The sequence below is a fragment of the Populus alba genome, chromosome 6 (assembly GCF_005239225.2).
Source record: "Populus alba chromosome 6, ASM523922v2, whole genome shotgun sequence".
NCBI classification, from domain to species: Eukaryota; Viridiplantae; Streptophyta; class Magnoliopsida; order Malpighiales; family Salicaceae; genus Populus; species Populus alba.
In genome coordinates this window covers 17,031,826-17,056,855 of record NC_133289.1, presented here as the reverse complement: position 1 = coordinate 17,056,855, position 25,030 = coordinate 17,031,826, and the positions used below count along the sequence as shown (strand labels likewise).

General features: G+C 34.0%; 3 protein-coding genes across 10 annotated transcripts; 2 read left to right on the top strand and 1 right to left on the bottom strand.

The window, feature by feature from the left end:
- Positions 1-722: 722 nt before the first annotated feature.
- On the top strand, positions 723-6,343 carry LOC118043731 (omega-6 fatty acid desaturase, chloroplastic). Of its 6 annotated transcripts, none has more exons than XR_012170147.1 (10): positions 723-1,114; positions 1,202-1,258; positions 2,258-2,500; positions 3,111-3,254; positions 3,361-3,512; positions 4,015-4,137; positions 4,256-4,433; positions 5,057-5,212; positions 5,708-5,822; positions 5,937-6,042. XR_012170147.1 is itself a non-coding variant. In XM_035051790.2 (10 exons), the coding sequence occupies exons 1-10, from the start codon at positions 1,073-1,075 to the stop codon at positions 6,096-6,098; spliced, it is 1,326 nt and encodes a 441-aa protein (XP_034907681.1). In that variant the 5' UTR covers positions 724-1,072; the 3' UTR covers positions 6,099-6,343. The 6 variants fall into 6 exon arrangements, 5 of the variants coding, with proteins under 5 accessions (XP_034907681.1, XP_034907683.1, XP_034907682.1 ...); XM_035051790.2 differs by having other exon boundaries at positions 724-1,114; positions 1,202-1,253; positions 2,262-2,500; positions 5,057-5,175; positions 5,937-6,343; XM_035051791.2 differs by having other exon boundaries at positions 725-1,114; positions 2,262-2,500; positions 5,057-5,175; positions 5,937-6,343.
- Positions 6,344-7,041: 698 nt separating this feature from the next.
- LOC118043730 (BTB/POZ domain-containing protein At2g24240) lies at positions 7,042-9,869 on the bottom strand. The gene has a single exon (XM_035051788.2). It carries the CDS (start codon positions 9,222-9,224, stop codon positions 7,884-7,886), a length of 1,341 nt encoding a protein of 446 aa, XP_034907679.1. The 5' UTR covers positions 9,225-9,869; the 3' UTR covers positions 7,042-7,883.
- Positions 9,870-14,975: 5,106 nt separating this feature from the next.
- On the top strand, positions 14,976-23,512 carry LOC118043844 (ubiquitin carboxyl-terminal hydrolase 23). Of its 3 annotated transcripts, XM_035051936.2 has the most exons (11): positions 14,976-15,517; positions 16,842-16,956; positions 18,002-18,112; positions 18,602-18,774; positions 19,103-19,429; positions 20,213-20,338; positions 20,471-21,052; positions 21,156-21,329; positions 21,413-22,100; positions 22,861-22,951; positions 23,079-23,512. In XM_035051936.2, the coding sequence occupies exons 1-11, from the start codon at positions 15,200-15,202 to the stop codon at positions 23,236-23,238; spliced, it is 2,865 nt and encodes a 954-aa protein (XP_034907827.1). In that variant the 5' UTR covers positions 14,976-15,199; the 3' UTR covers positions 23,239-23,512. The 3 variants fall into 3 exon arrangements, with proteins under 3 accessions (XP_034907827.1, XP_073266114.1, XP_073266115.1); XM_073410013.1 differs by lacking the exon at positions 16,842-16,956 and having other exon boundaries at positions 15,379-15,517; XM_073410014.1 differs by lacking the exons at positions 14,976-15,517; positions 16,842-16,956 and adding an exon at positions 17,490-17,508.
- The last annotated feature ends 1,518 nt before the right edge of the window (positions 23,513-25,030 follow it).

Sequence of the window (25,030 nt, the reverse complement as noted above, 5' to 3'; positions counted from 1 at the left end):
TGAATATAAACACTTGAACAATTATATGCCAAACTCATTCATGTACCATTTATCAATAAAAAAAAAAAGTAAAGCACAAATAATATAAATTAGGATTGATCAATATGTTATTTTGATTATTAATTAAGTTAAAAAACAAGATAAAATAAAGATAAAATTATTTTGATAATATATAATATGATTACCTTTATATTATATCAAGTTTAATTGATGCTGGAAAAGAGATCATAAAAAAAAGAATTTTACTTGTTTGTTTTTATATTGGATATCAAATTTAATTGTATTTGTTTTTATATTTTAAAAATTTTAATTTTTAATTTTTTTTACTTTAAATTATTTTTTATGTTTTTTAGATTATATTAACGTTCTAATATGAAAAATAAATTTTAAAAAATAAAAAAATATATTATTTAAATATATTTTCAAGTAAAAATATTTTTGAAAAAATAATCAAATTACTAAACATACTTTAAATATGTTTAAAATTATAATTTAGTTAATTGTGATAGCTTTTTTCGAATATACAATCTATTTACTAAAAAAAACAATTATTATAAAAAATAAGTTTTATATGCGTTTCATTATTATTTTTTACATGATTCGAAAAATAAACTACCATGTTCATATTCATCCACACTAGACTCCCTAACAACTCCCTTTGCGTTGTATGAACCATAGCCACGCGGGTGTCATGGATAGTACAAACTACAAAGGAAGGAAAAAATGCAACAAGTAGGTATGAAGGAACAAAAGGCTAGCAGGGCTACTGGAATTCTATCCACAACAATTGGCGAGGGGCGACCACAGATACAGTGACGGACTTCTCTTTATTGGCTGTTAGCACTATAAAATCAACGCCACGAACCGACCTCTGAAACCCTATTTATTGGTAGGTTCCTTGTGTCTTAAAACCAGAGAGAAGAGGAGAGGACAGGAAAGGAAAGTCCATCCTTTCTTTCTTCTATCACAGTTACATTCAGTCTCAAACCAACAAAGGGAAAGGCCAGTTAGTGCCTGTTAAGAGGGAAAAGGGGTTTCTTTTGTGCTGGAATTCCTGCATTTCTGCTAAAACATGGCTTGCAGAATGGCAGACCCTTCTGTTTTCCTCTTCACGGTATGCTTTTCTGGTGTTAAAAATGGCTCTTTGTTTTTGTTGTTTGGGTTATTTTTTGTGATTGGTGTTTCTTGGTTTGATTGTCAGGGTCCTCATCCAAGAACAAGGAGCCAAAAGATTGCAGCCCATTCCGCTCCATGTATGGTAATCTCTCTTTTTCTGTCTCTCTATTCCATTTTGGTTGTTTTGTTGATAATTTAGCTGTCTTTGTGCTAAATGGGATTTAGTTTTTATTTATCTGGTGCATCTCTTTAGTTTACAATTTGAGTTCTCAACTGTATTTTTAGTTTCCATATATAAAATTAATGTCAATTACTGGGAATAATAAATTTTTTCTTATACTTGACAATTTAGCTGCTCAGTGGCCTCCCTTAGGCATCAAAGAACCTTTGTGCTCATTCATACAAAAATCTCGTCTTATAACTCCCCTCCTACTGGTTTAGTTATTTCATCACTGACCTCTAGTTGAGCTCCTATTTTCCTTGATTTGTGATCAACTTGAATCAGTATCTCTTTCGCACTCAGCTGATGAAAAGAGTGGAAAGGAAATCGGTTCCGCACAGGAAACTTGATAGAAAGCTTGAAAAGTAATGAATATAAGAGGGTAACACGTTAATCACTTGGTTATTTAGACTTCAAGTTTTGAGACTTTCACACATAATGTGCTTTTCCAATTTCATTCAACTTTGGAGTTGGTGATGTGAACTGTGAAAATGCTCCATACATACACCTTTCTTCAATTTGGTTGCTTTACTGAAATCATCATTATGTGATTCCTGTGTATTTGCCTTCTGTCTCAAACTTGTTCTGCAATTATATTGAAATTTCATAATTTTATTAGAAGTTAACTTATCCATTTATTTCAACATGACAAACCTGATTTTCGGTTGGATAGCTTGTTTCAGATGGGTTTATATTTGGCTTGTTTGTTCTGATTTTAGAATGTCTATCCAGGTAGTATTTATGAACAATTATTTTGTGCGTCTCACTGCTAGCTTCTGCTGTGCATACAGCACCATAGACAATGCTTAACTTTTTTGAAACAGTACCGGCCTTATATTCCTGTAGACTAGACTATCAATGAAAGCAATATTTTTCCTGTTATTGATATCACCAACTTATAATCCGTGCTTCTTTTGATAGACAGGCAACTGGCATTTAACATGGGACAGGCTTCTTGTGAAGGGAGAGAATCATAAGAAATGGGTGATTCCCATGAGAAGAACTAGAACTGTACAAGCTGTGGCTGCTCCAGTGGCACCATCTTCCGCAGACAGTGCAGAGTATAGAAAACAGTTGGCAGAAAGCTATGGCTTCAGGCAAATTGGAGAACCACTCCCTGACAGCATTACATTAAAGGATGTCATGGATACACTCCCTAAAAAGGTAAACTTCTCTAAGAATCAGCTACATCATGCATCCAACTTGCCAATGTTATTTTCCATGAAGATGGTCCGCTATTTTAGATTTTTTCCACTCTGAGCACCTAGGGGAATTTCTGAGCTAATATGAATAGTTGCAGACCTACAATAAGTTCAACTCTTTCCGTCAATTATCTGCTTGAATAATTGCCCTCACACGTCATCTGGTGTGAAGGGATTATGCCATGGAATGTTGAATGATGCTTCACTTTTTCATGGCAACCTTTCTTATGCCAATTTCAAATAAACTTATAAGATTACCGAGTACCTTAATGAAGCCAGAAACCATAGAAGGTTTTCTGATGGGGATAATCTGGATTGCCCTGTCCACACTGCTTCTTACAAGTTCAAGGTTTAAGAGCATCCAATGCATTCAAAAAGTTGAAGAATTAGTGGACTGTATCTACATTTTCCTTATCTCGATTCAGTTTCTGTGAGGTGAACTATCATAACTGGGCGATGACCTTTTTTCTTTTTAATTAGGAAGTGGCCTCGAATTGTCGATTCTTTAATGGACATGAGCTTTGACCAAAAAAATGACAACTCTAGTACTAATTTCCTTATTTTTCTCTTAGGTGTTTGAGATTGATGATATGAAAGCATGGAAGTCAGTTTTAGTATCAGTCACTTCATATGCATTTGGGCTCTTTATGATTTCAAAGGCCCCATGGTATCTACTTCCCTTTGCTTGGGCATGGACAGGGACTGCAGTTACTGGCGTTAGTTCTGCTCACATCTTTTCTTTACTTATTCATAATCTTGTTTCTTTTGCTTCAATGTTATAAGTTTCATCAGTTTCTTAATTTTGTTTCTCTCTCAATGAAGTTCTTTGTTATAGGCCATGATTGTGCTCACAAATCATTTTCAAGGAACAAATTAGTGGAAGACATTGTGGGAACTCTGGCATTTCTGCCATTAATTTACCCATATGAGCCATGGAGGTTTAAGCACGACAGGCATCATGCGAAAACAAACATGTAATAATGATATTCTTAAGTGTTTCATTATTTCTGTGGAAGTAAACTCCATTTAATTTGTCCCAATTATTCCAGCAGTTAGATCATCCTCTCTCATGCTGGGGAGGAATGCTTAATTTAGAAGCTTTTCTACTGAAAAATTGAGTAGCATAAATGAACAGAAAATGCTACATACTTGCTTATTTTTACTGTCTCTTCTTGCATTCTTTGAAGAATTAAGCGGTGGAAAATGTTGCATCCAGTGCTTGTGGGAACATAATTAGGCAATGATATGTGTAGCAACTTCATTATTTATATCTTAGATTTCTATTTAAAGAATGCCTATCCCTTCCCCCCTGTTAGAACTTTGTTATTGTATGCATGTATTTGCACAGTAGCTTATGATTATTTCATCGCTTGGTAATCTGCCAGTTCTTGCTTTTATTAAAATTGATCAATTACCATTGGTTTCTCATCTTAGCTTCTAAATTGTCACTTCCTCTGCTTCATCTTATATTTACAGGTTAGAGGAAGATACAGCTTGGCATCCTGTTTGGAAAGCAGAGTTTGATTCTTCGCCTATTTTACGCAAGGCAATTATATTTGGATATGGCCCATTTCGGCCTTGGATGTCTATAGCTCACTGGTATGGTACCCAATTATAGAAGAATTATATGAGAATCAGAGCTTGTAACTTTGTGAGCCTTATGCACTTACTCTAATTTGATTTACAATTGTCCTTACATCATTAAGCATCCAAACAGGTTGTTATTGCACTTTGATTTAAAGAAGTTCAGATCAAATGAAATCCAAAGGGTGAAGATAAGTTTGGCATGTGTTTTTGGGTTTATGGCAATCGGTTGGCCCTTGATTATCTATAAAGCAGGGATCATGGGATGGATCAAGTTCTGGTTAATGCCATGGTTAGGCTATCACTTCTGGGTATGCTACTTGCTGGTCTTCGTTGATTGTATGATGTCGCACTAAACTTTTGTGTGCCACCATCCACAGCAGTTCTTTTAATTTCATTTTTTTCTTTTTAAAAAAATAAATAAAAATGACATGCATGGTAGAGTATTCTCATCACATTGACTTGAAATCATTAGCTGGAATGCATATCATGAATAAAACTTTGAAATGTTCAATGCCTAAGCATATAACTTCAAATAGGTCTTTCTTAGAAGTTAATAAGAATTGTTTTCCTTGTAAAACACATGCTTTGTTCATGGAATTGTGATGTAAAGATTAAATCAAACTGTGCAATAACTATTCACTCCCAGTGCGTGTCCTTTGTCCACCGCAGTTTATGCTCCTGTGTCTGGAACTTAAACATTAAGTTTATTAAAACCTTTAATTTGATGGCCCACTTCACAATTGAGAAAAAAATATTAGTGCATTGTACATAACTGCAGAGTTTTATATGTTTTACTATGGGTCAATCAATGCTTTGACCTGGTGATATGCTGTTGTATTTTTTTTATTTCCAGAAAATGATCAGCTTGATTACTGAATTGCATTTTATCTGTCCCCGTGTCTTATTGGTCTGGTTTTCTTGACACTTGTAGATGAGTACTTTCACAATGGTGCATCATACGGCTCCTCACATCCCTTTCAAATCTTCAGATGAGTGGAACGCAGCTCAGGCCCAGCTTAATGGAACAGTTCATTGTGATTACCCCAGTTGGTATATATCCTCTCTGCTCAGATTATTTCTATTCATGGTAGTTATTTGCTCTTTGATGGGACATATTTCTGATATATTTTATAAACTGATGCTGTCAGATGGTAGATTTTGTATGATTTAATTCCATAAGCCTACATAATTTTGAGAACTCTTGTTTGATTCTCCCTCTAAAAGCATCTCAAATTCTTGCTTGCCTGGCCTGGTAATTTTTTAACTGTGGGAAGTCAGAGATTTGTCATCGACTGTCATTTAATAAAATGCTCTTTTTCAGTACTACTTCACATAATGACTACATGTTAGGAAAGTTCTGATGTTATCTTCAAACAAGATCCTTAGAAAGTTGATAGAGGTGATGTATAAAATAAGTATTTGTGGGCTAAAAGTCTATTACAAGCCTGAAGTTGCCTCAGATCAATGAAGTTTGGCATGGTTTAAAATGTTCCTTTGTCTAATTTACTGGAGCTGCAGGTTATGATAAAAAATAGTTGTCATTGATATATTATTACTGAAGCGCTGTTTTCCCACTCTACAGGATTGAGATCCTCTGTCATGATATCAATGTACACATACCCCATCATGTTTCATCGAGGATACCGCACTATAATCTACGGATGGCTCATAAATCTCTTCAAGAAAACTGGGGAAAGGTATGATCAATCAATATGCCTTACATTTTTGTTTGTTAGAGTGGACTTTCTATTAATTATGAGCATTTGTACATGTATGAACCTTAACCTAGTTTTTATCCACCTCGTTAACAGTATTTGAATGAGGCCAAGTGGAATTGGCGTTTGATGAAGACAATAATGACATTGTGCCATGTTTATGATAAGGAGGAAAACTATGTTGCTTTTGACCAGCTTGCTCCTGAAGAATCTCAACCAGTCGCATTCCTTAAAATAGTGATGCCTGATTATGCTTGATTTTTTGTGACTCGTCATGTCTATTGTCTTTGGCTCTTTCTTATCTGTTACCCTTTCTATACTGGGTCAAATTAGGTATGCCATCCAAGTTTTTTACATGATCTTGCTGATGTTGAACCGTTCTTTTTCTCATTTCTAATCAACTAGAGGGTAATAATCTCAATGAAGAAGTTCCCTGGAAGTTCACTTTTGCTTTTTTGTATAAGAAAAAAAATATTATAAAGAGGAGTGCCATTTGATTGTTAGTTTTGGTTATGCCAACCATTCCCTGCTTCTGGTGGTGAAAGACGGTCCTATAGGACAAGCTCATGTTGAAAAATGGTTGGCTCTAATAATAAAATAACAGACAATTATCTCATTCTGAAGGGTATCTTTCTTCTACAAGTAAATATGTGTAGCTGACATTTAATTAAATTTTGACAAGTTGTAACATATAAATTAGGTTGTGTTCTGTATGACGACAATTGAGGGAGAGGGTCAAACCGCCTTTTTTATTCCATTTTGTGGAATCTAATTTAAGACATTGACAACTATGAAGCAAAAAAAAGTCTTTTGATATAGTACCATATACTAATGAACAGTTCATAAATAATTCAAGGGAAATTCTAGTTTATGAATGGTTGGATTTTTTTTTTTTTAAATAATGTTGTTTGCTAAAAGTTTTGGGACAATTGAAAATATATTCCCTTTGCTTGGGCATGGAAGCAGCAGTGTGCAGTTTGACCTGCTCACATGGAAAAAGCTGACAAATGCATCTAAAACTGAACGAGGATCCAATTTCCATTCGTGGGTGGGCTTATATACTAGGGATTTGTTCCTTCCATAGAAATTGGAAACTTATTCGAGCAGAAAGAGAGAACAAATTATTCCTGGATTAGTATACATGATGTTACTAGGGATTTGTTCCTTCCATAGAAGTTAGAAACTTATTCGAGCAGAAAAAGAGAACAAATTATTCCTGGATTAGTATTACATGATGTTCTTATATTATAATAACCAAAGAGCAACTGATCATGCTCCACCTGATATAAAGCAATAGGCAATAGCTGAACTTTTGCAAAGTGATGGCAAATCTACTGAGACATTCAGTTGTTGCATCTGCTCACATGCAGAGAGCATCTATGTCTATCCCTCTATGCACATACACAGACACTGCATTTCTGCAATCCATGAGATCTCAAGAGACCAATGAGAAACACTACAACTAAAGAGGAAGGAAACAGGTAGCTGTTAACTTTGTGATGGGGTCAGAAGAACAGATGAGGAAGAGGGTCAAAAAGAAAAGAAGAATATAAAAGGGCCTCCTTGGGGCAGTTCAAAAATGAAAGACAAGAACAATTAGCTGTGGAAGTCGACCGCCTAGATGATAAAATGCACATTCATACCAAGCAAACAGATGTGCCATTAGGATATCTAAGGAAAGTTCAACATATTCATTTCTGGAAACACCATTCAATGATCACATGATCCTCTACAGATAACCAGGATGTGCCACTACAGCATCTGAACAATCAGTTTCTTTTCTGTAATAATAAGCAATCTGTTTCATTTCTGTGACAAAGGACATAACCCTTACAGATTCAGCACTCTAAATTATATGGTAGTAATAATCTGTACACACACACACAACTATTAGAGCTCTCTATTTCAAGGTTCTCTAAGCTGTAATTTCTAAGAAGATTCATCTTCTATCTCTTTCTATAATCTAAAGGGAAAAGGAGAGTAAAACCATTTATAAGAGGATCTAATAGCATAGATATGAAACCATGCATACCATGTCCCGGATCATGAAATTGGTGGAGGTGGAGTCTCCCATACATCAAATACATTTTCCTCACTGTGAAGTGCAAAGAGCCGATCCCCACCAATTGAAAAGTCACAGATTGAACCTCCATAACTCTGGCGAAGCCTAGATGTCAAAACCCAATCAGGACCGCAGAACACAGAAATGCAGTCATCCATAGATGAAAACAACTGCCCCTCGTGCAAAGCCAGTTTGGGATAGCAAGGCTCATCGGACAGTTTCCCTTTCATCATCCGACTTCTTGAGCTCCACCTCACACTCCCTCCATTCATTCTCAAATCCATAAACCCCAAATCCTCATATTCATTCACCACACAAATAGCATTATTATCCTCCATAGCTATAGCATCTCGCACTCGCTTCTCGTCCACAGTTATAGGAGCACCAAAATCAGACCAAGACCATACCATCCTCTTATCCCTAAAGTCCAGCATGCTAATGTAGCAGTTATCTTTCCTAGGAAACAAAGTAGCCACCAACAAACAATTGCTCCCATTCAACCATTGCAGCTTATCAGCATCACCTAATGACCATCCTGGACTCTCGTAAAAGAAATCAATCTGTTTCCCAGTAACTTGATCCCAAACCCCAATCCCATACTCATTACTCCTCCCTTTACAACTACTAAATATCTTATAATCAGAACTAGTACTTAAAGCCCCAGCTGTGAAACTCTTCACTTGATTCTCATGGCAAACCTGAAACTTATACCTCAATTCTCCTGTACTCTTACTAAACAACCCCATCCCTCCGTCCCCGCGGCCTAATTTCTCACAAGCACTAATAATGATCCTCTCGCCATCTACCCAGCCAACATCATTGACTCTTCGATAATCAAGATTCAATGGAGGGTACTCCTCCATAATCCAATCATAAACATGAACAACACTACCATGTGCCACACAGCAGCCACCATCAGGACCAGCACGAATCGCGGTCCCATCCCCCGGTGCCTGTCCTGTAACAGACCGCGAATGGCGGAGCCTGTTGCCATCAAATTGGCCCCATTTAGCTGATCTTACATGGTCTAATAAACCATAAAAGGAGGCCTCTCTGTAGAGTTGTCTTTCAGGGATGTTTGGAGGGATATTGAGGTCGCCGGTGCGAAGGAGATCAAGGAGAACAGAGAAACAATCAGGGTTTCTATCAATGAATAATTCACAATGGGAAAACGAGTCATTATTTGGTTGTTTTAAGGTCCAGTTTTCATTGAATAATGCACCAAAAAAGGAGTTTCTGCCTGCATTGGCTAACGTTGTTGAGGTTGTTTCAAAGACTCTGCCTCCCACATTGAATCTAACTCTGTCTTTGGGGATTTTCATAGTGAAAATAAGTTTTGTGAGGCAGAATTTTGAAAGAGAGAAGGTTTAAAATTTGATATCAGTGGAAAGAAAGGAAAACTGGAGGAGCAAAAGAGTGAGTATAGAATTTGAAAAATAGAGATGGATAAAAAAAAATCCTCCAAGAAAGTTAGAGGGAATTGGGGGATCGTGTTCTATCAATTTGAATTTGTTTTGGTTGAGCTAAATAGGACAAATTAACCCATTCAAGAAGAAACCAAAACAGACAAGATCATAAAGACAGCAGAAATAGAAAGCTGTAAACACATGAATGAAAAGGTCTGATTTTGGAACTGAGAGAAGTTCAGAAAACCAGAACTTGAATAAAAACAGAGCTTGAAACAGGGGAGATGCAGTGATTACAAAAAAGATTGAAAAATTGATGAAATTAAGAGAAAATAAGAACAGGGTTTTGAAGAGGGATGGTTTTTTGAGGTGGGTTCTCAATTTTGAGGGATTTGGTGGAGAGGAGTTGGAGAATTGAAGCAGTTGGATTTCAAGAAATATCGGTTCATTTTAGTATCCATCTCATTCTCTCTCTCTTACATTGCTTTCTCCATGACTCTCTCTCTTTGTTTTTCCACGTCTATCTGCCTTTCCTCTGGTCTTCCTGTAGAAGGAGCAGACATTGCTGAGCTTTATATAAATATAAATAATGGTGGGCTCCGTCTCCGTTCTGTTCCCTCCTTGTGTTTTGTATCAAAATGGATGAACGGTGATCGTCCGATCTGATCTCATGATGAATGTACATTTAATCTTGCCTTTGATTAATGAAGAGGAATTTTTTGCTGAATTGTTCACCACTAGGGGAAAGTCAGCTCTTCTCTTGACCTCCAAAGAGAAAGCGTGTTGTGGGGTATGTTAATGTCTCATTTATGGGTAATATTACACTAAATTTAAGACTTTTATGAAGAGGCTAATTGTTTTTTTTTTTGGTTAATTCTTCCACTAAAGCATTAATGAAGGTACTTGAATCTTGTCTGTTGCCATGAAATTAATAATGTGAAAAATCCTTTCTCAAACTAGGAATTAAAGAATCATTCAAAAGAGAGGTTTTTTCCCTGCCTTCAAAGTCAAAATAGGAAAATTATTTGGAGTTGTGTTGGTTCAAGTGGGAAAATGATCCCCGTTTTAGGTTTAAATTTAAATCAAAGATTGCAATTTTTTTTTTAATAAACATATCAATTTGGATAAGAAAAATCAATTAAAAACTTGTTTAAAGTCTGAATATTATAGGAAAAAATAGATTAAAATCAAGAAAGTTAAAACTATTTATGGTTTGATATCAGGTTTTTTAACATTTTTTTTTAAATATTTTAAGAATATGATTGGTTTATAAGTATTTTAAAAATGTTAGTTAAGTGTTTTTGGGTTGACTTAATAATTAGTTGTTTTTTAAAAGAAAAAAAAAACACTTCTTTGATTTTTCAGCCACCACTTATAATAGTTAAAATTTGAACTTGTTGACGACACAGATGATAGCATATATCATTTGTTTTTTATTTCAATAAAAAAGTTATCCTCCCCTTAAATAAAACCAAGCTTAGGCTTATAGGCCTATATATTAGAGAGAGGTTAAGTATAAATCTAAGATAATAAAATTATTAAATCCAATTGAAGTCAATGGCTTAGTTCACTAGTTTGACGAGTTAAGCAATAATATTTGGACTATAATTTTTTTTTCCGTTTTAATATTGCTTATTTTAGAAATTTATATTTTTTTAATGTTTTTTTTAAATAATTTTTAAATATATGTTTCAGTTAATATCCCATGAATTAATTTTTTGCATATTTAATATTTTGTGGATAAAGAATTTTTTTTTTAATAGTGTTGCATGTATTTAATTTTTGAGAATATTATTTTGAATTCATTTATATTTTTTTTTATCTTTTATATAGATGAAATTTATTTCTTAAAATAATAAATATTTATTTTCAGATAATATTTATAATATGTGTATTCTTGCATAATATTATTTGTTTTTTATGTTATTCAATCAATTTAATGTGTGTCTATTTCTACTATCGTTCGACTGCATAAAAAATAATTTTAATAAATAAACTAAACAAACACAATTGAAAAAAATATCCAATCTTGCAAGATTAAATATTTTGATCTATAATTATCTCTTAATTTTTCAATTTAATTTTTAGTTATTATTAATAGTTTTTTTTATGTTTATTAACATATAAATTCTCAATTTATTTAATTATATATATAACTTTTTTTTTATTCTTCGTTTTTTTATATATAAAAATATATTAAAAAAAACCTACATATATTATTTTTTTAAAAAAAAATATCTGAGTCGTTGCAAAGTCACGGTTAAAATAGCTAGTTATTGAACTAAGTTGCAAGGGCAGTCGTCCACACATTATTCGCATTAAAATGTGGCTTTGCTAACTATCTTTGCTGCTGGTCTTTACGACTCCATTTTTTGAGCACAAAACCCTGTATCTGATTGCTTCACAGATCGTGGGCGGCACATTATGACGAGCCGTGTTTGGTAATTGTTGTTTTTTAAATAAATTTTTTGTATTAAAATTTACATGTTAATGATATTTTTTCATTTTCATAAATAATTTTTGACAATTAATACATCAAAACGATCCAAAAATTAAAAATATTAAATTTTCACAAGAAAAATAAGTTTTTGAATTTTTTAAAAACGCGATTTCCAAGACGATACCTAAAAAACTAATAATAAGCAGAACTGTAAAACTCACTGCTCTTCTCTGTTCATCTTGCTGAAAGTGTGAACTTTTAGATAACTATTTCTTCCACCATTAATCCCTCTAAAGAACGGTTTGAGTAGATGAGTCGCTAATCTATCTTCATTTCAGTTTATGAGCTGGGTGGGCATAAATCAGTGATCATTGATGGTGCTCTTGAATGCCTTCAGTGCTTAAACGCCTAACACATTAAGAACAGGACTCGTAAATTATTGACCTGAATCATTCCTATAACATGATTCATGACCCTGTCCACTGAAAAGCTGGCCATAAGAAAAAACAGAGTGAATTTACTGCTAATCTAAGTTTAATTAGTCGAAGAGCATCCAGATTAAAATGCTTGGAAAGATGATTACGGATTATGATTAATACCCAGTAAAGGAACTTCCTGGTTTCTGTCAAAAAACAAGAGTAAAACCTAAGACAGATTACTCCATGGATCTAAGGTGTTCTGTTTTGCTCTGTTCTCCTTTGAGTTTAGCTGTCCATAGCCTGTCAATACGCATCATGTAAGTCCTCCAATTAACTTGTTGTGGGACAATACAGAGAAGAATTTGAAGCTAAGAAACCTTCTACCATCAAGTATCAATAGAAGAGGCCAGGGCATCTCTACTCAAAGAAATACGAGGAAAAGTTAATCTTCATCTTCAAGTTCCTAAAAAAACATGACGAGGCTCACTTCATTTCAAAACTAGTAAGCAATAATCTAGTCTGCCTACCTCATGATATGTGGATTGAAGTACTAAAAAAACTCTACATATAAGAGAATATATATATATATATATATATATATATATATATATATATATATATATAATGGCGACCATACTGATATTAGTGAAGGATAATGATTGGAGGACTTCATTCATAAAACATCTCCTCACAAGGGAGCTACCATCAAATAGAGTAAAAGTGGTTATGATGATGACAAGGTGTATGATTGGGTGTTGTCTTCTTGAAAGTAAATTGTATTGAAAAGTTACATTATTATTATTATTTTCTACGACACTTTGAAATTTTTTTATGTTAATTTATAACATGTGTAAATGTTAAAAATCAATTAAAGAGTAATTTATATATCAACTAAAAAAAACTATGGATAATAATTTTACTCATGTAGGTCAGGTTCATGTAAGTTAATTCAGGTTTATTTGGTGCTTACCTGATTTATATATATATATATATAATTTTTCTCTTTCTTTTTTATTTTTTACACACAATCCTATAATTTTTATTAAAATACTTATAAAATCAAATAAAAATATTCCAAAACCCATACTCTTTATTGGACAATAAAAGGGACAATCAAATGACCTATTTTTATAGCCAATGAAGTTCACCCTTTTGTTTTCACAAATGAAGAATCTTCAACAACGATTAGCCCAACCACCCTTGCAAGGTGAGCTACGATAGCATTGCCACCATTATCACACTGTGACATATCAGCAATGAAGAAATTGATTGTTTTGGAGTTGCTGCCTACTAATTAAAAAAATTAGCGAATTCTAAAATAAATGCTGGTTCATTTAAAAATTAGATATAGAATTAGTTATGCTTAAGAGAATGTAGATAAAATACCTTTATTATATCGTCTCATATGAAAAAGTTACTGTTATTTTTGTGTTTTTTCCCAAATTATTCTATTTTTTAACCTATTTATAATTTACTTGAAATTTAACATCAATCCCTAATAATAAAAGACATGCAAAACTGACATCAATCTTAATTGTTCATGTGTATTGTAATATGTAGAGCATCATTTATTAAACCATGTATTATTATTTTGTAATTTTATTATGTACAAACTAGTATTTTTAAGTATCTCATAATATATATATATATATATATATATTATATATATATATATATATATATATGTGTGTGTGTGTGTGTGTGGGGGGGGGGGAGGCCAAGCTAATTATAAAATTGACAAAATAATTCCTGACCATCCAAATTTCCATGCGGGGCCCACTAATACCAGTGTAGTGCGCTTCGTAAAGGGCCCAAGTCCCACCCAAAGAGACCAAAATCGCATCCACCGCGTAAAGGGTAAACACCGAAAATAGCCCTACACCCAAACCAATAAAAAGCACCCAATTGTATTTGGATTTACATGTCAGTATACCATTAGCTCTTAAACCCCGCAATCTCACCGCCTCCACTTGGCATAAACGAAAGACTAAAACTATAATCCAGTCCCTTAACTATATAATTTAATTCAATTATGTTTTCATATTTTAAGATTAAGCAATATATCACAACACTATCTGTTAATCAATATTTTCCCCTCATGTAAAGATAAAACAATTACATGATTAAGTTTTTTTTCCCTAACAAAACTTTATTCTTGGAGTGTTGGAAAAACAAAATAATACAATGACATATTCAATCTTTACAACTACAAATGGTCTCTATTGAAAATGCAAAAAAAAAAAAAAAAAAAAAGTCTTGTGAAAAGAATTTTCATATTTCCAAAAAAAAGCCAAACCTCTCTTTATTCAAAATATTTCATACATATATATATATATACACAAAATTTATTTATCTATTTTTTTATTTTAAAAGAATTAATTTTTAACTTGAAATTAATATTTTTTTAGTATTTTAAATCATTTTAATATAATATTAAAATAAATTTAAAAAATAAAAAATAATATTATTTTAATATATTTTTAAATAAAAAATACTTTAAAAACTCACTAATACTACAATTCAACATACTCTACAACTATCATTTTTTATTTTTCATGTGCTGATTAAATAGAACTGTAAATTAGTAAATATGAAATATAATCGTAATTAATTATATATAAATAATAAATAGAATTATGTATATTTTAATCATTGTATTTTACAATCTACAAATTTATTTGCCATCTCTCAGAGCAACAACCATTTAATTTTGGTATATATTAAAACATGTAAAAAATTCACATAAATATCAAAATCATCATATTCCAATAAGACATTATCATAAATGAATAAAAAAAAGTAAAGATAAAAAAAAAAAAAAAAAGAGGGGTCTTAAGTCTTAACTCTTATGTAGGGTTTAGTCTCTCTCGCTTCCTAGCAGAAGCCGTAACTAACAGCTTCTTTCCACTCCGAATCACGAAACAAAGAAAATCCACCGATCAACAAGAACCGACCTCTCTATCTAGAGAATCACCATTGCTTAATCATCGATTCGATTTTTGTAATTTCTATTATTAATTTTTAGCGGCAGCATGGAAGATATATTGATTAGTAGTGAAACGGAGATGAGAATCGAATCGGGTGTGGACATTGAAAACGGATCCAAGGTCGATTCTACTTTGAAACGAAATGCAAAGTTTCAGCTGGTGACTAAACATTACAGTGGTTTCAAGAACAGCACAGCTGATTTTAACATTGAGACTTTAAATCCTGATAATAATTCGAGAAAGAGGCCCTTCGGGTTTGATCATCACCATCCGGGTCATTCCGGGAAGAGAGTTGACGGGTCCGATTTTGTCGAAAATGGGCTTGATCCGGAGCTTTGTTTTGGGATCACTTTCAGGAGAATTGTGAGTTTTTATTTACGTAAAGTTAATTATTTTTTTGCTTGTTTTAGGGTTTAATTTAGAGGATTTTCCATGTGTTTTCAGGCTTTTATTTTTTTTAGTTTCCTTTCTACTGTAAAGCCAGAAAAAACAAACTCTTTGATCTTTATTTTTAGCTCTGAGTATGGACTTAATGGCTTGATTTTTTAGTATATTTTAAATGTTGAGGATGTTGTTTTGTTGAAGTTATTTCTTTCTTTTTTCATTTTTAGTCTTAATTTGAAATTATGGTTTCAAATATGAAGGAATTTACTGTCCGTGGAATCTGCTGCTGTGTATTGCTGAATTCTAAATGCTAAATTGAAATTAAAAATAAATAAAATAACTTCAATCAAATAGCATCCTTAACTTTTGAAATACTGAAAATTAAGCTATATATATATATATATATTATATTTTGGTTTTATTTTTAATTTTTTTTAATTTATCTATGTTTATTGACTTTTCTTCGTTGCACAATTTTGGCATTCCCCATGCTTTATGGATGCTTTTCAAAAAAATTTTGTTTTTGCTCATGATTTCTCAAGCTTTTTTGTTTTAATTTTGCTAATTGGCTTGATTATAATGTCGGTTTGGTTGGGAAGATGGAACTTAAGATATGGGATCTGCTGCAAACTGATTCTTGTTATTTTATTTTTGAAACTTGTAAATGATATTCTATTTATTTTACTATTTGTTATAGTAGTTCTGTGTTATCTAGTTTCAGTGTGCTTTCTACTTGGTGAATTATGTTTCTACTAGGGGTATTTTCACATCGAGGCGAGGTTGTTTTTTTAACTTTACATCAGATGTTTTTTCTGTATTGGTTTTTTTCTCATTTCTCAATATTACTGGGTTGGGGGGGGGGGTAAAATGCGATTTTAGCTAAAAGATTTCATTTGGCCTTTCCATTGAGTGTGATTTCATTTACTTCACATCATTTCAGGGGGTAAAATGAAGAAATGATATAATCTGACAAAAACTTTTTTCTTTCCATTTTCCAATTTATGATTGCTCTGTGGTTACCACCAGGGGTGGCATGTAAGCCATGGCCAAGGGGGGAGCAAAATTTTCCAAAATTCATTATTATCCCTGTAATTTGGTATTTTTCATGTTGCCTTCGGAAACTCTAATTTAGCCTCTCCATAAAATTATTGTTTTTATTTATTTATTTAAGGTCCCTTTATATCTAACTTGCCCCACAACAATTTTACTCTAATTTAGCCACTGGTTACCACTTTGAGGAACTTTAGTTTGTACTCAAACTTGGCCAGCAGCTTAACTTGGTGGATCCATGGATTATTTTTAGGGTGCTGGCCTTGAAAATCTTGGGAACACTTGTTTTCTCAATTCAGTGGTGCAATGTCTCACATACACTGAGCCTTTAGCAGCATATTTGCAAAGTGGAAAGCATCAAAATTCATGTGAGTGATTCTCCTACACTTTCTTTTGAGAAAGCATGATCTATATTACTGGGTGTCTGGTCCTCTATGTGCTTGATAATTTTTTACTTAATTATGGTTGCCACCCTAGATTTCCTGCTTTATTTTCCATATCTGGATTGAACTGTTCTTAGTGGTGTTGAAGGTTAATTACCCCCATCATACTATTTCATCAACTAATTCATCTTCTTAACAGTTTTTCTGTAAAATGGGGGAACAAATTACTTTTTTAACCGGCCGACACCTTTTCTCTGATTGATTTCATGAAACTGGTTTCACCAGTTTTTAATAGTTGTATTCTGGTATTTTACTTCACAAGTACCTGCTTTTGACTTGGTGGAAGTGACTAGTTTCTTACATTCTTCTGTTCTGTACGGCCATGAACTATCCTCCTATTGGACTTACCATTTGAAAAAAACTAATTGCTTGAGTCTGGAAAATTTGGGGAATGGTTGTTTTCTCTATTCAGTAGTGGTCGGACATATACTGAGACTTTAGCAGCATACTTGAATAGTGGCAAGAATCAAAATTCATGTGAGTGACTTTCCTACACTTTCTCTCTACAGGCATGCTGCCCATCACTGGCTCTTAGTGCTTCTCAATAATCTATATACTGATTAGTTAACTTGGGCTAAAATATGGTTTCATCATAGTTTTCTTGCATAATTTCTTGGACTGGACTGTTGAATGTATCTGGTGCTGCTAAGGGTCATTTACTGCAAGCTAATAGTTCATTGATTAATTTGTCTTTTTTAACAATCTTTGCATAAATGGGGATTTGTTACTTTGATTTTACCAAGTTTTTCAAAACTGTCAATAACATTTCTTCATGGCTGATGTGGATTGTTTTCATGGTTTTACCATTTTTTAACACTAATTTTGGTACATGTCTCAAGAGACTGGTTAATTTACTTGATGGTTGTAATCAGTTTCTGATGTCCTTTCACCAATCCTTGTACTTTGTAACTGCTGTAAATGAAGTGGTGCTTTGTTTTTTCCTATTTTTATGTTTGATTTATTTATGAAGGTCATGTTGCTGGATTTTGTGCCTTGTGTGCCATCCAAAAGCATGTGAGCCGTGCTCTACAATCAAGTGGGAGGTCACTAGTGCCCAAGGATCTTGTCTCAAATTTACGCTGTATCCTTCTGATGCTTTGTCCTTTAATTTCTTGATTTTTTGGTCTATGTTAATTTTTTGTTTTGTTGGCCAAATATGATTATTTTATCCTTGATGGTTATTTCTTATCTTGGTGAACTACAGAGGAGAAAAACTATTATGGTCCCTACACCTTATATTACACATTTATGGTCTTTTAGTAATTTTTCCTGTGCTGGACAACTAGTGTTTTTTTTCTTTGGTACTAATGAGAAGTTCAAACTTGAGACCTCTTTGAGGGAGAGGGGGGGACAGTAATGCCAGTGGAGCTAGATTTTCTTCATTTATAAATTATGGCTCTAAAAATACATTTACAAGTAATTTTTTTTTGTTTTTTAAATAGTTGTACTGCTTTAGAGGGCTTGTGTCATCAATATCGTGACTGATGGAGTCCTCAAATGTTTACACCAGGCAAGGGTTTTTCTTGCTGTTCACATGATTCGGTATTTGTATTTCTTGACCACATATAAGGCATATCTCGGAACTTCCGAAATGCAAGACAGGAGGATGCGCATGAATATATGGTTAATTTGCTGGAATCAATGCATAAATGCTGCTTACCTTCAGGAGTGCCAAGCGAATCCCCTGCTGCTTATGAGACAAGTTTGGTGCACAAAATCTTTGGTGGTAGCCTTTGTAGTCAGGTAAACTTTTATTGTTTTATGGTGGATTCATTGACATTTTTCTGAGGAATGAAGTCCTCTCATGGAAGCTCCTCTGTGAATAAATATGTGTTCATGGGTGGGTGGTCAAAATGTTGAATTAGTTCCCAGGGAAGTGATTAGATAGTAATAAATACAGCCATTTAGAAATGGTTTTGCATGGAATTGTTTTGTATTTTGTGATTTGAATGTTCCATTTTTATTTGCAATCTTTTCCCATTCTCAATAAATGTTCTTTCAGAATATTGCTTTGTTCAAAGCTCTCTTGAATTTCTCAAAACACTAAATGTTTCTCTCAGTATGTTTTCAGGTGGAATGCCAACAATGTTCTTACTGCTCCAACAAATTTGATCCATTTTTAGATTTAAGCCTTGAAATAGCCAAAGCAGATACCTTGCCAGCTTTACTTCGGAATTTCACTGCTGCAGAGATGTTAGATGGAGGAGAGAAGCATTATCAATGCCAGCGATGCAAGCAGAAAGTTAGGGCTAAGAAACGGCTTACAGTTCAGAAGGCACCGCATGTGCTTACAATACATCTAAAACGGTTTCATGCACATGATCCTGGACGGAAGGTTGACAGGAAAGTTATATTTGATCGTTCATTGGACATGAAACCATTTGTCAGTGGTTCCTATGTGAGTATGCGCATTCTTGTTGCAAACTATCATTATTCTAGACTTGATGAAATATATTTTCTAGCATATTTAAGCTTTCAGGTTCTTAAACGAATTTTAGAATCCAACTTCAAAAACTGTGGATTTGATAACATTCCAAATTATGATTTATTCTTCTAGACTTGATCAAATATCTGTTCTAGAATTCTTAAACTTAGAGGAGTTTCATTTGATAGCATTCCAAATCTTCTGGCTCATTTTTAAATGTAGCCTGTTCTATGTTTTTGGCGAGGTGAACTTTGTTACGCTGTGTGTGTGTGGTTATGACTGAGATGGTATATGCTTCTCTGAAAGATGTTTTTTGTTTGTAAAATAATAGGCAAGAAAGTTGTTCAAAAAACTAATGAGAGTGTGGAGTTCAAATATTCAATGATTAATCCTCACTAGAGTAGGTGGAAAATATTGGACAAAGCTGGTTTTTAGGGGCGAAAAAGAATAGTGTTGTTTATCTTTTTTCTTTATCCTATGTGTTGCATGGACTTGCTAAACGTTTTCTGGATCTCTTTTCTGTGTTAATATTTCTCATTAGTACACCCTTAATTTGGTGTAAATGAATTTAAATAGGTAAGCAATAGAATACCAGCGCCAAAAGGTTAATACTGGTTCAAATGGAAGATACTTGATACTTTGTATTGTTCTTAGCATTGTATGCCAGCAAATGATTTTTTTTTGGTACTTTTGTTTTCTTTGGTCATGTGCTCTTTGTTTTTTTTACATTATTTATTGAGTTTTTATTTTTGGCAGGAGGGGGATTTAAAGTACAGTCTATATGGTGTTCTGGTACATTATGGTCACAATACCCACTCTGGTCATTATGTCTGTTTTGTTCGGACATCAAGTGGTATTTGGCACCTCCTCAATGACAATCAGGTATGGTGGACATATGAAGTCAGTTTTAGAAAATCTGCTGCATGTAGAGCTGCAAGCTAGATGCAATTTTTTTCGTATTACTGGTTTCTGTGATCAGATCTTTTATGAGTTTTGGCTATCTTGATCGAACAGGTTCGTCAAGTTAGCGAGAAGGCTGTTTTAGATCAGAAGGCTTATATGCTGTTCTACGTTCGTGATAGAAAAACTATTGTTTCAAGAAAACCTGTTGATGTTGTTCAAAAAGAAAGTATGAAAGCAACCTTTGGCAATAACTTTGCGGATCTGGTCGCCAAGCAATTCTCAAAGGAATGTGTGGGTGGTGGTTTGATTGGGAATAGATTGGAGGCTACTGACTCTTCTGCTGTTATGAATAAAAAAGATGCATCAAGTGTTGTTACATCATCAGAGATCCATCCAAAAGACACATCATTTCAGCAAAGCAATAGGCAAACATTGCTGAAAGTGGATTCTTCTTTAGAAACTTCAAGTGCACCATTGTCAACAGACCCATCAAAACTGGCAAATTCTCAGCTTAGAGAATGCTTGCCACCTTCAACTGCATCTCTGAACAGCAATAATGCTGCTCCTAAACTTGAAAATGCTTTTATTATTACTGAGGCCAAAACTAGTGACTGTAAGGAGCCATCTAGCAGCAGCAGTGGCCCCCAAAGTTCTGCTATTGACAAACTTGTCACAAGGGAGACCTCACAAAAGGTAAATAGATGTTTCATGCCCAGCATGAGCCTGTCCCCCTGTTCCCTCACTCGGTTGGCATTTTCACTTTGTTTCTAACTCATGAATTCATTGATCAATCCAGATTAATGTAGACCAAAATGTGGGGGTTTCAAGCCAAGCTCCATGTGAGGATTCTTGTGGTAAAACAGTGGGTGAGGTTCCAAGATTGGCTCCATCCGAGGGATCCACTGACAAGGCATTTGATAAATCAAACACTGTGAAATCACCTAATAAGCCAGGCTGTGAAAGTGATCAGGTGATTACGTATATGCATTCCTTTGGATGCTTACAGCTTACATCATTGTTTGGCCAGGTTTTGATTTATTTCTCTATTCTCAGGTTGGGGATATCCCCATTGAGAGTGCTGCTTGGAAAACACCTAGTGATAAGGCTGGTGAAGGTGGGCAATATATTGTACATCAGTTGGTTGAGGGTTTAATCCCAACAGCATCTGTCCCATCTGTCATTCAAAATGAATGTTTGCAGAGCAAAGCTCCTGATTGCTTACCTAAAAAGAAATTAAAGAACAAGCTTCTCAAGCGCAGGATGCATCTTGGCACAAACTTATTCAAGGTGTCCTTTGGCCTTCAAAAGAGGAAAAAGCACAAAGAGAGCAACTGCCACGCTTCGAAGTCCAATAATCTCATTAAAGAAAACTTGCTGGAGCTACTGGAGAATGATGGTTTTTCATCAGAATTGGGGCCATCTACATCCAAAATCTCATCTACAGTTTTATTGGTGTCAATGAATTCTCATTCTCAGAGGAAGATGGCTAAATCTGGTTCAAGAAGGGGAGATAATTTAAGAAACTGCGGTGATACGGGTGTGGTAGATGTAGAATCTGTGGAGAGAATTAGTCCAAGCAGTGCAGTGCTTGCAATGGATAAACAGAGACGAAAGATCTCTATCTCAATCTCTGAAGTAAACCAAGGAGATCCAAGAGAACCTGACTGCTCAGAAATTAGCAAAAGATATGCGTCACAGAACAGGATGATGGGGGTAATTACTGGGGGTGTGGAGGAGACTGGTGAGCACTGTTCTGAAACTCTAATCTGACCATCCATGGCATATCATTTTCAGCAATTGAGCATGCACACTTGTTATCCAATAGCTTGCTTTATGCACTTAGTCATTGCTTTTTGGATTCTTTTCTTTTCTTTTTTTGCACCCGCACCCTTTATCATGGTGGAACAAATCTGGAAATCTAGATAGATTCTCATTTTTTCTTCATGGTGGAGATCTCTACAATGGGCCTATCAATTATTGGATTCAACCCCCCCCCCCAGCTTTTCCCACTCTTGGGTGCCTGCTCTTTTAAGGAGGGCTGATGTCATGAAGCCATTGGCAGGTGCCTCCATTCATAAAAGTAATCTGCCCAAGTTCGTGCCTTAAGTGGGTGGGACATTTTTTTCGCTTTAGTGCTGAGGCTATAGAACAAAATGCTTAATTCTGAAGAAACTTGTGAAGGACTCATGTTCATAGGTTTATGATTATAAGCCCTTGAATGAAAATTCATGCGATTGAGACTTGAAAGTTTGCTTTTGTGGCTTGGGCCAGAAAGCTAGACTGTAGCTCTTGCTTAGACATATTTCCACCTCTTAGCTCAAACACAGACGGTCATCTTTTCTCCGCTGACTAACTCCTTACAAAGTAAAGACACATCAAACTAAACAGAAGAGCATGAGATCTATTTGGATGCAATCATGACTAAATTCTTGATAGGAAATTTAACTCACAGTTTGACTTGCTGAAAGTTTTTTTTTTTTGCCTTGTTTTGTTTATCACAGTTGAACCTTGGGACGGAATAGAGATGCCACCTCAGATTGTGGAATCCAATGGGGTAGAAAATCTCAGCACTGGTTATGTAGCAGATGAGTGGTGAGTTTGGATTCCTTTTTAGAATGAAAAGAAAAATAATATAACCCTTACAGAAGGGGTAGTTGCCAAACTAATTAGTTTTGCTTATTAATCTTGTTCTGCATGGTGCAACTTCTATTTTACTCAGGGACGAAGAATATGACCGAGGTAAGAGAAAGAAGCCAAGGCAATCTATGCACAACTTTGACGGGCCAAACCTTTTCCAAGTATTAGCTACGAAGAAAACCCAAGTTAGGAAGGCCAAGATAGACCGATCAAGGTCTGGAAACCAGCCCTTCAGGATATGAAGCGATCCACATGACTTTCGCTTGTGGGATCATGATTTGTCGACATGCTGTTACATTCTATGTAGCAATTGTTGCTGTGTCTGGCCTGAATTGCCTTAGCGGCCTAACGTCAAATCTATGATGTTTACCAATTTTGTTCTCTTTCCTACTCTTTGATGTTTACTGAGGGAGTGACTTTCGTTATCCACAAAACCTTGGATGACTGATCTGAAAAAAGCTTAAAAATGTGTTAGAATCGTTCTGTTAATAAGAGAAATTGTTTGTGGCGTATGAACTCTGATGAGTCAAGGAAGATGGTGCAACTATACAAGACACTGATGAGTGATGACCTTGAAGATTTTTGACAAAAAGAAGGCGTGCCATCATGGCCAAGGAACTCACTTGTTTCGTGGATCTGGTTGTACAGGTGAGGGTTTTTCTTATCGAGTTGTTGCATGGCTTTCAATTCATGTTGTGGAAAATGTTGCGTACGGATAAAACTTTATTTTGGTAGGTGCTTTAAAAGACATTGAGGTTGAATATATATATATATGTTGGTTAAAATTTAAATTTATTTTTTTAAGATTATTTTAATATATTAATTTTAAAAATAAATTTTAAAAAATATAAAATATTATTTTAAATAAAAAAATTATTTTAAAAATACCTCTAACATCCACACTAAAAGCATTTGCAATGGGAATTATCACAGACGAACAAAAATAGTTATTTTTATATTTTAAAAATATTTTTTATATTTTAAAATTATTTTGATGTTAAAAATAAAAAATATTTTAATATATTTTTAAATAAAATATACTTAAAAAAAATATTGATATTACACTCTCAAAAGATATTACACTCTCAAATATCTTTTATTTATAAACCCAGAACCCATATGTACGTGTGTCAGTGTCTACTGCTACTGTAATGATAGCAAAATAATAAGCAATCAGAAAAGGAGAAATAATTTTAAAAGGAAGGGTGTCCATATGGTCCGTGGAACTCCAATATATACCACATAAAGGTATTTATTTATGTCTTTATTTATTAATTTGGGAAACATTGATGAACCCTTTGTTTAAAGAACTAGTTTGCTGGCGCTTGCTAGTCGTCATCCTCAAATCAAATTACGATTTTCTTCTTCCTCTTTCCATCCTTCCAAGCGTCCTCAATTTAATCGAAACTCTATCGCTTATAGGTTTTTTGTAATTATAATAATAATTTTTTTTATTTAAAATATATTAAGATAATATTTTTTATTTTTTAAAATTTATTTTTAATATTATTATATTAAAAAAATTTAAAAACACTAAAAAAATTAATTTAAAACATTTTCTTACAAAAACACTTCTCAATCGCTAAAACAAACGAGATCCTGAATCCCTCTCAAGACTATTCATGTAAAAGACTGTACTACCCTTCCAAGATGTATTTTACCTTTGTTACTGGAGAGGGGAGTTGAAGGCTTGTGATTAATCCTACTTCTGTGTTATAATTAGTGTGAGAACATACGTGGTAATGATTAATCAAGCAGCCATAATTAATATATTATTGTAATCCACAATCCAGCAACCACTCCAGGAGCATAGAAGGATTGTGGGGGCCTAAACCAACTCAACGCTCATACGGGCCCCAGATGAAATCGACTTGAAGTTGGTTGGACTCATGGTGTACAATTGGATCTAGTTAATATTAATGTTTGGAGATGACCCACCAAGCTGACGGTCCAAATTGCTCTTTTTTTTTTTTTTTAATTTAATGTTCTCATTCTCTAATTGGGCAGTCCAATCATTTCCTTTTTTTTATATAC

Excerpts from the sequence above, each read along its gene's own strand:
- LOC118043731 (XM_035051789.2), top strand. The coding sequence starts at position 1,073 with ATGGCTTGCAGAATGGCAGACCCTTCTGTTTTCCTCTTCACG. Across the intron at positions 2,501-3,110 it reads TGGATACACTCCCTAAAAAG|GTGTTTGAGATTGATGATAT; the intron begins GTAAACTTCTCT and ends TTTTTCTCTTAG. Across the intron at positions 5,176-5,707 it reads CATTGTGATTACCCCAGTTG|GATTGAGATCCTCTGTCATG; the intron begins GTATATATCCTC and ends CCCACTCTACAG.
- LOC118043730 (XM_035051788.2), bottom strand. The coding sequence starts at position 9,224 with ATGAAAATCCCCAAAGACAGAGTTAGATTCAATGTGGGAGGCAGAGTC.
- LOC118043844 (XM_035051936.2), top strand. The coding sequence starts at position 15,200 with ATGGAAGATATATTGATTAGTAGTGAAACGGAGATGAGAATCGAATCG. Across the intron at positions 19,430-20,212 it reads CATTTGTCAGTGGTTCCTAT|GAGGGGGATTTAAAGTACAG; the intron begins GTGAGTATGCGC and ends TATTTTTGGCAG. Across the intron at positions 22,101-22,860 it reads TGGGGGTGTGGAGGAGACTG|TTGAACCTTGGGACGGAATA; the intron begins GTGAGCACTGTT and ends TGTTTATCACAG.